The sequence below is a fragment of the Micropterus salmoides genome, unplaced genomic scaffold, assembly GCF_014851395.1.
Source record: "Micropterus salmoides isolate LMB-PRFRI ecotype aquatic unplaced genomic scaffold, ASM1485139v1 Ms_hic_scaffold_7, whole genome shotgun sequence".
Classification (NCBI taxonomy): Eukaryota; Metazoa; Chordata; class Actinopteri; order Centrarchiformes; family Centrarchidae; genus Micropterus; species Micropterus salmoides.
Genome location: NW_024044459.1, coordinates 13666432 through 13680942, shown reverse-complemented (window position 1 = coordinate 13680942; position 14511 = coordinate 13666432). Strand labels below are relative to the sequence as shown.

General features: G+C 40.3%; 1 protein-coding gene across 2 annotated transcripts in view; it reads right to left on the bottom strand.

Annotated features, from left to right (window-relative positions):
- Positions 1 to 14511, bottom strand: part of nos1 (nitric oxide synthase 1 (neuronal)) — a 36779-nt gene that overhangs the window by 18474 nt on the left and 3794 nt on the right. The window contains exons 3-8 of one of the 2 annotated variants that reach the window (XM_038704330.1): positions 11992 to 12094; positions 6718 to 6852; positions 6053 to 6118; positions 1460 to 1605; positions 1066 to 1228; positions 717 to 808 (exon numbers count right to left, since the gene is read on the bottom strand). In XM_038704330.1, coding sequence (XP_038560258.1) covers positions 717 to 808; positions 1066 to 1228; positions 1460 to 1605; positions 6053 to 6118; positions 6718 to 6852; positions 11992 to 12094 — 705 coding nt within the window. The remainder of the gene's footprint in view (positions 1 to 716; positions 809 to 1065; positions 1229 to 1459; positions 1606 to 6052; positions 6119 to 6717; positions 6853 to 11991; positions 12095 to 14511) is intronic. The other variant, XM_038704331.1, reaches the window with a different exon arrangement.

The window sequence follows — 14511 nt, the reverse complement described above, 5'->3', positions numbered from 1 at the left end:
AAAAAAAACTGCCGGAAGTCTTGTTTCTTCCATCACTTTAGGACCTTTCCTTAAAGTGCATTTATATTTTGGGAACAGTCACAATCATCTCTGTTTTTGCAATATTGACAGGTGACTTTGGATAAGCAAAACTGTTCCAAAACTATTGCAACAGCACTATGTGTCTATTTGTGTGTGTTTATTTATGTTGAAGTGATCCAGGCTGAGCGAGTTGGAGCCTGGATGTTGTGCTGGCTCTTATAAACATGTGTATCCGAGCTGTCCTTCCGAAGGCCAGGCTAAGCGTAGTAATGAGTCAGAAACTATCCATCATCCAAGAAGCAAATATGAGGTGTCACATGTGATTAGGACTTGGCAGAAAGTGAGCGAGCGAGCGCTGTGCAGGTCTGACAAATGACTGCTTGTTAGCACTGCTTGTCGCCTCACCGACAGGGCAATGATCAGTGCCGAGACACTGACAGATAGACAGGCGGCAGATAGTGTCCGAGACAGTGTTAAGAGACGGAGCGCACACTGACAGATGGGACAGTGGGTCAAGTCAGGGTAATCAGAGATGGAGAGTGGTGATGACATACATGAGCAACAGATGGGGACAGGAAAAAGTGTAGTCAGAATAACACGAGCAGAGCTGAACAAAAGGAAACAATAGTTGTAAAGAAACAAGACTTGGGTAAATAGCTGAGCAGTGTGTGTGTGTGTGTGTGTGTTGTTTTGACCTCAGATTGCCTTTGTTGGTGGCATACTTGATGTGGTTACAGATGTAGTTGTACATTCCATGAGCTGTTGTGCAGTCTCTAGCGTCAAAAACCTAGAAGGCAAATGTGAAAATGAAAACTCATAGCCAGATTTATGCACTTGAAGTGTTAAATATACAAATAAAATAAATATAGTATGTAAAGCTAAACAAGTGACTGAACCAAAAGTGATATACTATGTCTCTTGGATATTATGTATAGAATCTTGAAAACTTTACTCCACATTATTTATCAAAATGTAAAAAAAGATTGTAAAGAGTATAAAGCATTACTAGTCCCATACTGTGATTTTAGGCATACTGTATATTACCTGTAGTTTGGACCACTGGATCCTCCCTACACACCGGGCAGCATTCCTCCAGGCGTGCTTGGCTCCATAAATCAGTTCATTGTCTTTCAGCTGGTAAGTTCCTGAAGCTTCAATCTCCTTGGTCACCTCCTCCAGCCTGTCCACATGGGCCTTGGAGCCATTCCTGTAGGCAGAACAGGTCCACAGGCACAATAGAATGAGAGAACATCAAGAGGTATTGTACGAAAATTGTGCTGTTTCGTAAGGATCCCTTGTAGTTCTATTAACAAATCCCATTTGTGACACAAATAAAGATACACATTTTAACAGGGGGCATTAACAGGACAGACACACCTGCATTGCCTGTTACACAGGCATGGGTGGATTCTTTGTGTAATTGTTCGGCTGCGTTTACCTTTTGATGGAGGTGTAGTACTGGTCTATGAAGTCTGTGGCCAGTGGAAGAAGCAACTCTTTGTTTCTCGCCTCTTCTGGCTTGCGGACATAGTGGTTGGGCATCATCACAGAGCCGATGCACACATTTTCAGAGCAGACTGGCCTCTGAAAGATACATAACCCAACAGATGAGGGGTTGAATTCTGCTTTCTTCCGTTTTTTTTTCCCCCTTCAGTGCCAAAATGACTGTACAATTATCTGGTAAAATATCTGCAAATAAAATAAGATACCATGTTGGACTGTAATTCTTCAATTGGACAAAGAATTCAACATATTTCAACGGACTTCAGCGCTCTATTCACTCACAAGTCAGTTTCTGCATCCATCTCTTTGTTGTGATTGAATGCAATGCATGAAAAGCATGGTTCTCTTAATTAACAAAAGGCAGAGCTATCACATTACCTTCTCTATTCATTTTAAAGTAACTGGCTAAGCCTTGATTCTGCTTGATTTGAAACAGGCCTGGGAAATGCTTGATTGTTGCTTGGAATAATTCAGAAGAAAACCATTCTCTATCTAATTGTCTTAAACTTTTATTGTTCCCCTTTTAACTAAACTTGTTGAGTCAATAATAATCAGTACAATTATTTTGCCCGCTGAAAGAAGGTGACACTCTCAGGGTGCCAACTCCATATAAAATAGATTCACCTTATCCTTTCTTACCAAAGAACCCTATTAACATTAAATTAAGAGCTTCTCTTAACCCCTGATGGAGATTTTCCCCATAGGTAAATATCTCTCTCACTACTTTTACCAGGATAAAAGACAAAGGTGTGTCAAAATGAAATAAAGATATATTTCAATATGCAAGGCGAAAAGGCCATTGGTAGATCACTTCCATCGGCACTGAAAGGTTTTCAAGTTAACTCAAAGTTCCAGTTATATCATTATATATTCCACATGGTTAAAATTTTCAGTATGGAAATTGTTCACACATGGCTGGCATGCATGATATTAAATAAATAAGGTCAGTGAGTATCCTTCCATTAAGAGGAGACAGAATATAAGAAACCAGACAGAAAATTTGCTCATAGCTGAGAGTAACCTTGTGCGGTCAGTTTAATATGATTAGAGCTGAAGTCAGCTGTCACTTTTTGCCTAAATTCCTTCACCAGCTTGGAGAGAGATTGAATGGGTGAGCAAGAGCGGATGACCGAAACGATAACGCAGGCGTGCAGTCAAAGAGGAAATTTGACAATGACCCCAGAGCTGCTAAGATTGGCTTGTTACACTGAACCACACACTTGCACTGTCCAAACACTAATGACGTGGACCGGCAGTCTGTCCAAAATAAACTTCTGTGCGTGTCCCTTCCAACAAATCCAACCCTCACTCTCTGTTGAACAAGACAACAAACACACCCTTGCAGCCAGTCAAAACTAAGGAAAATGGAAAAGGAAATTGAGTGATAATCTGAAAAAGTGAAAGAAAACAAAGATGAAAATAAAAGGAATAATTTCAAAGAAAGGAGGCTAAAAAAAGATAACTGACAACGAGAGACCGCAGAGACAGAAAAACATTAACTGTAAGAGGTAACTGAGTAAAAGGGGGAAATGGATGAATAGAGCAGGGAGTGTTAAAAATAAAACAAAGGAATCACTTGTGCTCCAGCACGTCCGCTCATCATACCGCTCTGGGCATTCATGCCAGCCAGCTGTCCTTTTCGAAAAAGATGGATCATCCTTGAATACAGCAGCGTCTGTGATATATAATAAATCTGAAGATGCTACTACAGGCCATTCATTGCAATGCACAGCCTGTCCAATAAGTCACAGAAGTAATTAGGCTGCTGTTTGCAGTTTGCGAATGGCTGCAGCGTTTTGGGGGTGAATGCTTAAACAGCGGGGTTCACCTTGTGCTTGCTGCCTTGTGCTGGCTTACTAACTAGGAGGAAGAAACTGCATGAGAAAATGGAGAAAATAGATGAACAGAGCAGCTGATAGATTAACGGGGATGAAAATGCATAACAGAAATCCCTTTTCTTACCAATTTGGATATAGCTCACGCTTTGTAATTTTACCCTCAAACTGTGTTTGAAAATGACCTTATTTAGCTTTCTGAAGCCATCATGGGGGTGGAGACTACCCCCCCCCCCCCCCCCCAAAAAAAGGTGTGTTAATGGATAATCCTCTTTGCCCAAAACACGCATTGTTTTGTGCCCCAAATCGACATGTATTTACATTCAAGTGTTTAGTTTTTGTACCTGAACCTCTGCGATGTAAGATTAGGAAACTTTTGAAACAACAATGTTGTCTTGTTGGTAGAGGAGTGCGAGCAGAAAAACCTTATGTGCGTCATTCTTTAGGGAATGGACCCATGATGCCCTTTGTGGACTTGTGTGACATTTGTTTGTGAAATGACTTGAATGTGGTACAGATATTCATTTTTCCTCAGAATACATAAACTACAGAATATATACACTCACCTAAAGGATTATTAGGAACACCACACTAATACTGTGTTTGACCCCCCTTTCGCCTTCAGAACTACGTGGCATTGATTCAACAAGGTGCTGAAAGCATTCTTTAGAAATGTTGGCCCATATTGATAGGATAGCATCTTGCAGTTGATGGAGATTTGTGGGATGCACATCCAGGGCACGAAGCTCCCGTTCCACCACATCCCAAAGATGCTCTATTGGGTTGAGATCTGGTGACTGTGGGGGCCATTTTAGTACAGTGAACCCATTGTCATGTTCAAGAAACCAATTTGAAATGATTCGAGCTTTGTGACATGGTGCATTATCCTGCTGGAAATAGCCATCAGAGGATGGGTACATGGTGGCCGTAAAGGGATGGACATGGTCAGAAACAATGCTCAGGTAGGCCGTGGCATTTAAACCATGCCCAATTGGCATTAAGTGTGCCAAGAAAACATCCCCCACACCATTACACCACCACCACCAGCCTGCACAGTGGTAACAAGGCATGATGGATCCATGTTCTCATTCTGTTTACGCCAAATTCTGACTCTACCATCTGAATGTCTCAACAGAAACCGAGACTCAGACCAGGCAACATTTTTCCAGTCTTCAACTGTCCAATTTTGGTGAGCTCTTGCAAATTGTAGCCTCTTTTTCCTATTTGTAGTGGAGATGAGTGGTACCCGGTGGGGTCTTCTGCTGTTGTAGCCCATCCGCCTCAAGGTCGTGCGTGTTGTGGCTTCACAAATGCTTTGCTGCATACCTCGGTTGTAACGAGTGGTTATTTCAGTCAAAGTTGCTCTTCTATCAGCTTGAATCAGTCGGCCCATTCTCCTCTGACCTCTAGCATCAACAAGGCATTTTCGCCCACAGGACTGCCGCATACTGGATGTTTTTCCCTTTTCATCAGCTCAAAATGATTATTTGCCCAATACATTGGTTTATAACCAAATACCTGCATAACTAATGACATTCCTATTGCCCCTGGCTGTACTCTCAATTTAGTGCTAATTAGCCAATGTTGGCATACTAACACATTCAACTAAGATGGTAAATGCTGAAAACATTGTACCTGCTAAGCATAAACATGTTAATGTCATCATTGTGAGCAACTTAGCATGCCAATGTTAGCATGCAGTTCAAAGTACCACTTTGCCTAAGTACAGCCTCAGAGCATGGCTATAGACTTTGTCTACCATGCATAATGCGGGAAAGTATTCCTCTGTAATGGTTGTGAAAGTAGCTGCTGCTAAGAGGATGGCTGCATCACTTTTGTTGAGCTGGAAAAGATGAACACATTAACATCAGACTTTTTGGATAAGAATATCCACCAAATTTCATAGTTTTACTGAAAATGCTGACTCATATGACCATGTGAATCTCTGTATGACCATGTGAGCCGTCCCCGTACTGTAGGTCATCTGCTGGTTTGTTTGTATTTTTGGAAGGATTCATTGTTTCATAAGCTTTATTCAGGCTAAATAGTGATGAACTGAATCACTAACAATTCAGGAAAGAGCTCTCTAATGTATGAATAGTTAGCGAGAAGCAGAGAAAAGGCACACCATGCTGATCTACTTGACTTGCAAAATGTGTGTTGGTAAGTCTGCAGGCTAAATGTTTTTCCAGTCAACCAATATGCTGTATTTTATGTGCATCGGATCATCGCCGATTTAAATACAGGATTATTAATAATCTTACCATGAACCTCCTAAAAACTTGTAAATGTAAATATTTTCCTAATGCAATTCAATACTGCAGTCCTCTTTGTGAATTGTATAATATTTAATTGTAGTTGATTGCACTCATGTTTGATTCATTACAGCGCCAAATATCAAATATGTAATATATTTCCCTCCTTGTATCATATTCAAACGAGGAGGATAAAACATCTTTCAATTCGCATTCAAAAAAATGGCCTGGTCTGGTTTGAATGTATAAAACCTCCGAAAGGCCACTAGGTTGCCCTGTTGGGCAACTTCTAAGCTACGTAGATCGCACATACAAATGTAAATGTTTAAACTTTTGTCAATATGCACATCATTAGATCAGTTAGATTCTCCACAATTCAATCGTTCAGTTCATTATACAGAAACAATTAGCACCAAAGTATAATTCATTCAGATTTACCCGTATGGCTGATTGGTCTCTCTCTCTGTGTGTTTCAGGTGGGCCTTGTTGGACTGTCTCTTGGAGCTAGATCAAATGAATGATTTGTAATATATGTTATCCGATAGCCAAATTTTTATACAAGTAATATTCACACTGGTTGAAATAAACAAATTGTTAGTAACCTATTTCCCACCATTGCTGAGCACAAGTGTTGTGCCAAAAGAATTTAAGACCTGTCCCATATAGACCCCTGTCCCAAATACAGGAAGAGTGAGCTCAGTGATTGAAGCAACCACAAGGCTATGAATTGAAGTTTTACAGTAATCAGCAGATGAAATGATAATGAAAATTACTATTAGTAGTCAACACACAAACAGCTAAAGCTATTGTATTGTTTTGCATTACAACTGCATCATAAAAAAAAGGCATTTTGTTTATATGGCCATGTTGTGCCAATAGTTTTAATCCTTTTCAATTTAGTGAAAGGAGAAGAAACAATAACACCTCACATCCTTTATTAAGATTCACCACTATCTTAGAAACAGGCTTTTATAAGATTACTTGAATCATGACATCAAAATCTTTCTCATGCTTGCCATGATGGCTGCCTTAGCGACATACGTAAATGCTACATCAGACTGCTTTATCCAACCATTAATTTAACTGATTTCCATATGCTTTACCTTGCTGGTGCTGTGGTAGAGTGTGTCACTGTAGATGGTGCCAGTCTCCCAGTTCTTGATCTTCATGAAGCGGGGGCATTTCGAGGGACTGCCATTCTGCATTGACATGGGTGAAGTCTTGCCTTGGGCCAGAGGCTGGAAAGAGCGCACAGACATTTATACACGAGACTACTACTTACTTCATGCCTTTGTACAGTGTCTGTCTAATAGGTTCTGAGTTCTGAGACACCTTTGGTGCAAGCTGGATAAGTTGTTATTCATGACTGGGAGCCATACTGAGGAAAGCTGAAAAGGGACGCGGCACTACCACTGTGGGGAAGTAGCGTTGAGTGCCACAGTTAGACATTGATTGGCAAGTTTAAGATGGGTTAACATGTGGAAGCACTTTTAACGGGACTTTTACAGCCAATGTAAGGCAAAGAGCTTTCTGTGTGGACTCTCAGCTCTTTCTTCACAGTGAAAATCAGTTTGTTATTGTGCTTACATCCCTCTCACACAGACCTATGCACAGGAACCTTCTTCCACCTCCATTTCTGTTTAATTTCCCACTCCAGGAGAAAGGTAATCATCATTTAACAGCAGGTTGATGGCAAGCTAACTCTTGGCTCACTGGGCTTTCCAATACTGTATCTATTGACAGATGAATGCCTGCAATTTAACCCAAAGCCAACTGTAAGCGTAGCAAGAGAAAGGCACCAAGTGATTGCCAAAGATCAGTGTAATCAATCCCACATCTTGGAAGCTCTTTCATCATTCCCCATGGCATTGTTAATCGCACAGTGGAGCAGCTTCTGAACAACAGTGACACAATCATCGTGCTCGCCGGAGAGATGAATACCAACAGTGTCACGCCAGTTGAGTCTCATTGTCATTTCGTGTCCTCGTATACAGCAGAGAGGAATGATGTGGATTGAATTTGATTTTGCACACACTGAGAGTAAAGAGCTTAGTTCCTGTGTGTTCATGATGCAGCAGCAGAAACCCCCACTGAGCAGCTCAGATATGACACACTGTTATCACTGAGGTCGTGGACAGGAAGAAAGACCATTGTACCGTAAAGAGACTCTCAGTCAAACAGGCAAAGAAAATCAGATGCAGAGAATTAAAGGCGTCTTGACATAAAAAGCAGAGCAGTTGTGTATTTGAATATGAATATTTGGCTTGTCGCTCACTGACTGGAAGCTATTGCTTTGACATTTACATAGCCTATAAAAAAAAAAGTTTTTTTTTTTTTTGCAGGTTTTAAAGTCTGTTTCTATAAACAACCCGTAAATGTCAGTCTACTTTTTCTTTATTTATACATGTGTACTGATGTACATTTTAAATGTCACTGTGGAAGAACAAACGTCTTTTTTGACCCTGAAAAAAAAAAATTTACTTGAGAGCATGATGGAGCTATTGAATTACCACTAAGTAAATATTTAGGTTAGGCAGACATTAATAAAGAGAGATAAAGACAGAGAATTATATGTCATATATGATTGCCCAGAAATTGTCCAATTGATCTTTTGCTAAACCCCTCCCCTGAACAGTGATTGTCCAATCATAGCAGTGAGAAATGAACAGTAACTTAAGATTGTGAGACATTTAGTTATATCACCAACATTTTGCGTCATCACTGACAGCTGTGCATTGTGAGATTGCTCGCAGAAATTAGTGCATGTGCCATGAACACATTCTCCCCCCCCCCCCATTCCTTTGTGGGATTTTTGTGGACACTAAAGAGTGGATAGATTTACACACTCTCAAAATGTCAGACAGTAAATGTAGTGCACTATATAGTTAATAAGCAGTATTTTCAGACATAGCAAAGCTTTGGATTGGACTCCACACTTTGAAGTGGCGTGCATGGGGCTGTACCAGGAGCAATACTTGGCCTTTAAAGAGTTTTAAGGCTAGTGTCTCTTTTTTGGCCTTTCCAAAACCATGCCACACTAGCAAATGTGTCAGGGATGGATGAAACTGGATGAAAATTTTATTTGCTCTTATCCGCAAACAGTTAACATGTCCAGCAAACTAGTTTACTGCGAACAGTAGTAACTGAGTTTTACTTCCATTAAAGTCATGTTTATGGGGTTATAGGTAACATAAAAAGCCACATATATGACTACAACATAACTACAAACACAGCTGAAAACGGCATTTCCAACTAACTATGAGCTAAGATTAACTTAATGAGAGTCTGCTTTTGTCTACCTCTGTGTGGAATCAAGGAACTGTTGTTTCAAAAAATTTTAAGTGTAAATCTGCTTCTATTAATAGACAAGAGTGAAGTGCCAAGCCTGCGCCCCCTTTTTGGGGAAAGAATCAGGCTTTCACACAATGAGAGAAACAGGAAAATGCTGAAAAGCTATTGTGTAGCTGTTAGGGTTTTGAGATTGTGTGTGGTTATTGCCCGTTTTATTTTGTTAAACCCTTCCTCTTTGTGCGCTTTATTTCCCGTATCTGTGTTTTCTTGTTCTTTGTGTTGTGTTTTCCTTGTGTTTGTTTGCTCCACTCTGATTAGTCCAACCCGTGTCTTGTTTATCGCGTCTTGTGTGTGTATATATTGTCCCCCCCCATGTGTTTGTCAAGTGTCCCTGCCCTTCTTCTCTTTGGATTACCTGTATTCCTGGACTTCTTAGATTTTGGATTATTTGCCTGTTATTTACTTGTTTTGGTCTCTAGTCTGCTAATCCTTTTATTCCTGTGTCTACCCTTGGCTACACCGCGACAGAACAATCCGAACTATAGCAGACACCTATTCAGATGAACTTTGCAACTTGAATTGTGTTCTGGCCGACTCCCACTTCTTGTTTCATTTAAATAAAATACCATAAATTGATTCTTGGCTATACTGTGACATCATCAGGATGTAAAACAAATAAACATACAAATCCAGATGTGATTTAAGTTATAGAAGATGAATATCCTGAATATTCACTTACAGTTACTGTGGTAAACAGTTAAATGATGCCAGTGACAGTTACTACTCATGGATAGCCAACTTGAGTGGGAGGCTGCTGGAGTACAGTCATACAATATAGCAGCATGACTGCATCTCCGACTAAATCTCATTCTAGCCAAGATCAAACTATTAACAGCTTAGTTACTTACAAACAACACTTGGCTTAACAATACCAATAACAATAGTGAGTCAAATATTTATAGATGTCCAAGTAAGGAATATCAGGCTACTGTGTTCGTTCATTGATCCAGTTGGACAGAGGAAGAGTGAGGGGCCATGATTGCTGACCAATCAACATTAATTTATTAATGTATCGCAAATGTTTAGGTTCAGGCAAGGTTGCAAAATTATTCTTACACAGTATTATTATTCTGGTTGTTTTGGTTAACAAAAAATTAATCCATACACAGTTTTCAAAATAGTTATATAAAACACATGTCAAATTGCATTGATATATGTAGGATCTTCAGTTTTCTATCCCCCAAAAAGGGGCGCAGCCATGTGCCGTCTCATTGTAAAGTAGATCTGTGACGTGCAAGAACAGAAAGCTTACAGGCATAGCAACAGAAATGTTGCTAGCAAACAGCCAATTACGAGATACAACACTGGCTGAATAATCAATTTAAACCAATACAGAAAGGCTGTACAGGCTAACTATAGTATATCTTATAGATTAACAAAATAAAACAGATAATGATTCTTTGCTAATGCACAAAGTAAGTCCAGCCTGTTTTAAGGGCACAGTCCTCTCCCATGCAGCATACAAGCTGCATATATAAATCTCACGAGTCAATCACCAGGCCTCAATGTCAAGAATAAGGTGTGTATGTAACAGAAGGGAGCATTCATGAGATAGAAATAAAGATAATTAAAGCTAATCTGATGAAGATAATTTCATAATGGGGCGTAATGACCAAAGTCTTTCTGGTAAATGCAGTTATGCAGTAAAAGTTACTCAGTCACCCATCAATTAAATTCTGATGGGAAATGGAGATGAGCCCAACACAGGGTAGATGGGAAAGACGAAATAAATGGAAGGAGATGCTTTTCATTAAATATTAATATGGTTTAGTCATGTTTCTTATTATGGTCTGACAACTGTTACCTTATTCAGTGATGATTAAGCTAATACGTGTAAAAACAAACAAAAAAAGAGATGCGAAGGCATATTTTATGCTTTCAATGGATCATCAAGGGTGGTGTCCCCAGAACTACTGGTAGAGTTTGACACAAGTTTTCTGGCACCTTTCCTTTGTAGCAGGCTTACTAAACATTAAATTATGCAGGAGCAAAAGCTCAAGCTGGAGGCATATGGACAATCCTTCACCAAAGTGTGAAAACTAATTTGCAGACCATCGACATAAGTTGAAATCCTTTTATTTAATCATTGAAAAAAAATTTGACTTAATTTTACTCGCGCAAAACAAAATGAACTTGTTGCCTGACTTGAGTCTATTGAATTAAACACTTAGCGGTGAGCCATCAAAGTTCGTATCAGTGTCTAGCGAAACGCCTGCAGGGGATCTTCTTCCTGCATGAGTCAGTACACACACACACACACACACACACAGTTTCAACTTCTCACAAGCACATAGGTTTCCTCAGTCTGAGCACACACTTCCAGGAAAGGCATATGGCTTCTTAGCACATCATACATACATATCCTCTCTAACATATCTTACATAACAACGCTCTCACATAAATATTCTCACAAGCATGCACATTAACACTCTCGGTGGTCTGAGGGCCTGGATCATTTCAACAGGGACCACATTTGATGGAGAGAGACGGATCAGCAGCTGCACGCATTCATTATGCCTCCTGGAATCATTTCGCCCCATCCGGTACCATTGATGGGGGCTCGAGCAACGTCACAAGTGGGTGGATAATGCAGACCATGTGCAGATTACGACACTATCCCTGTCAGAGACACTCAGACCTGTGACCAGACCCTTCTGTGTGGAAGGCATAAGCTGGATTTAATGCTGCACAAGCTTTCCCCGGAAAGATCTAATGCCTAGGTGATAGGATCTTAAGCAAAGGCTTTACTACTATGTGCAAAGAAGCAACACAGATGTGCGTGCTCAATTGCTGAAAGCATGGAAAGTGGCAATAGTGTGGATTATTGTACGAGGCTGAAGATCCAGACACTCAAAGGCAGCCATGGATGCACAAGCATTATAAAATCTGGAGAGATTCACTTGTAAACACATGCACACAGACAAAAGTTATTGATCGAAGAGAGCAGAGTTGCACCAACGTGTGCTTACACATGATCGTTTTTGACTGAAATTATTTCAAGGGTTGAGGAATTCGTTTCATTTTACCTCATCACTGCCAGCGTTGTTGAGCACCACCGGCATGTTTTCCAGCGTTCTGTTGTTATCTGACGCCAGCTGGGGAGACGTGTCATTTCCCACGCCAAGTTCCCTAGAAGTCATACACAATTTTCTGTCAGGTGTGTGTGCTCACATCTGGTACAAAATAACTCTCTCATTTCATGTTAAAATGCCAGCCAAACCATGCACGCACATTTGAACAAATCTTTTAGCTTTATAAATAAATGAACCATAGACTCATACACCTTCCAAAAAGCTGTTAAATTGGGAATCCCTGCACAATTTCTAACGGCTCTGCACACCCACATAGGTGTTTTCTCTCTTCAGGACTTAGTGGGTGGCTGGCATCAATCAAGCTCTCCTGTTTTAATGTTTGCACCTGTTGCAGTGGGACATCTTATTCCTATGTGTAGGTCAGCCTCAGCATTTTCTCAATACAGCTCTGCTCAAACTTCATTTTGAGAAGAAGGGGGTGTAAGCATGCGTTGTGAGTGAGAAGGGGGAGAGGGAAGTTAATTGCAAGGTGTATTGACATAGCCTCTGTCATTGAATCCTTTTAGCCACACTTTGTTTACGTTATCTCCAAATAAATGAAAATATATTTTACTCCATCACTTTCCCTGCCTACGTGTTCCTAGTTCATCCAGGAAATCAAAACTACATTTAGGTTTCTTGTCACATTTTCCCTTGTTTCACCTCATCTCTTTACTTAGACCGGTAGGAACATAGCCAAAGACTTTAGTCTGAGTCTTATTTCCCGAAAGACAAAAGGAGCAGGATGTGACCAGTAAGAGAGCTCACTCTTGAGCTGTAACTATACGATCCTGAGAGACTAAAGGAGAAGGAGGAGGAGATGTCCCTGTGCTGTCAATGTGGCAAACCGCAATAGGCATGAATAAATACCTCAAACTCATCGGTGTGTGATTTCAACTTTGTGTTCCTCCAGTCGTCCCCTACTATCTTTCACACGCAACCCCCCCTATCTTTTTCATGTGCACATGTCCATCCTAGTTGTAGATTCACACAGGCATCCCGTCTCCTTTTCATACTCCCTGTCACATTGCATCTCTTTAATGCAGCAGTTTGCAAGAGCATATGTATTCCCACAATTTGAAGTTGGAGTTCAGACATGCAGAAAGAATGAGAGAAGTTGTCATTAGCTCTGAATGTAATGTAGAGCATCAAAGGCTCATTTTGGGTTGTGAAAATGTAACAAGCTATCAGAGATGTTATTGTACAAATGTGATCAGAAGAAACAGATGATTCTGGCTCTTCATAATGGCCTTTCTAATAGCTTCTATTTAGAACGGAAAGCCTAAACAGAAGGTTAAATTCAAATGTCTCCTTCCTGGTGCTGATCAAAGGTCAGCATGTTGTCTATAGGCTTCAAACCTTATTTCTGGGCAACCAGGTGAACATTTCAGCAGGACTTTCATGCTTTGAGTTTGTTTTCTAAGCACATGTCTCACTAGAATGCAATGAATCACTCAATGTGTATTTATCAAAGAGAGGAGGATGTGCATGGAATGGTCAAGAATGAAATATTGATTCAAGGAGACTGTAGCCTCAATTTGATTTAAATTGGTTGTGGGAGTACAATAGCAGATAACCAAGATGCCAATATCAACGGTACACTGTGCAGACCATTTAGACAGAGCCTGGGATGAAAATATTGGCTCAGACTGCCTTATTTAAAGCCAGTCCAGAGTAAACTTAACAAACAAGAAATCTAAGCGCAACATTTGCGAGTCTTACACATTAAATGTTAAAAAGGAGCACACATATACAGAATTGTTTCCAATTTCACACTTCTGAACTACTTGCTTGCCGAAACACTGCTACACCTGACCTCCATAAGCTAGAGGGAGTGTTTCGAGGAGGTTTTGTTCTTTTGCAAGCTGATATAGAATGGCCTAATGACATGTTTGCGACAAGCTTTGTGTTGCAGTATGCTAATTGGGGTCTACTATGTCACATTAATACAGGAACTGACATCACTGCTAATGAAGCAAATGCAACTGTCTAAGGTTTTCACATGTGAACTGCACCAAAACCTCCTCAAATTAAGGCAGATTGCAATGACATTCTGATTCATGCTAACAGTTTTCTAAAATCTTTGAAACCACTGTCAGGCAAAGATGTAGTTAAGTAACCTAAATCCTGATCAGAGACAAGACGTTTCAATTAAAGTATGAAAAACTGCCTAAGAACATGTACCTTCATAAAGCAGTTGTCTCAGTAATTGAGGAATAGCAACTGAAATCGTCATGATGAGAGTTGTTAGCGGTGTCATCTTAATTGTGGTTTGCTAGCGAGCATGCAGACAGTAATTACTTGGCACTGTACACTGAGTCATACTAGATGAAAGAGAGCCTGTCTGTGGTAGCTAATGCAACGCAGCTGGGTCAGGTAGTTAAGGGACTGCAAGGTGGCAAAGTAAATGGGCAGACTTCCTTTCAATCAAAGAACCAGGTGTAGGCTCTTGTGGCAGCTAATAACCACTTTGTT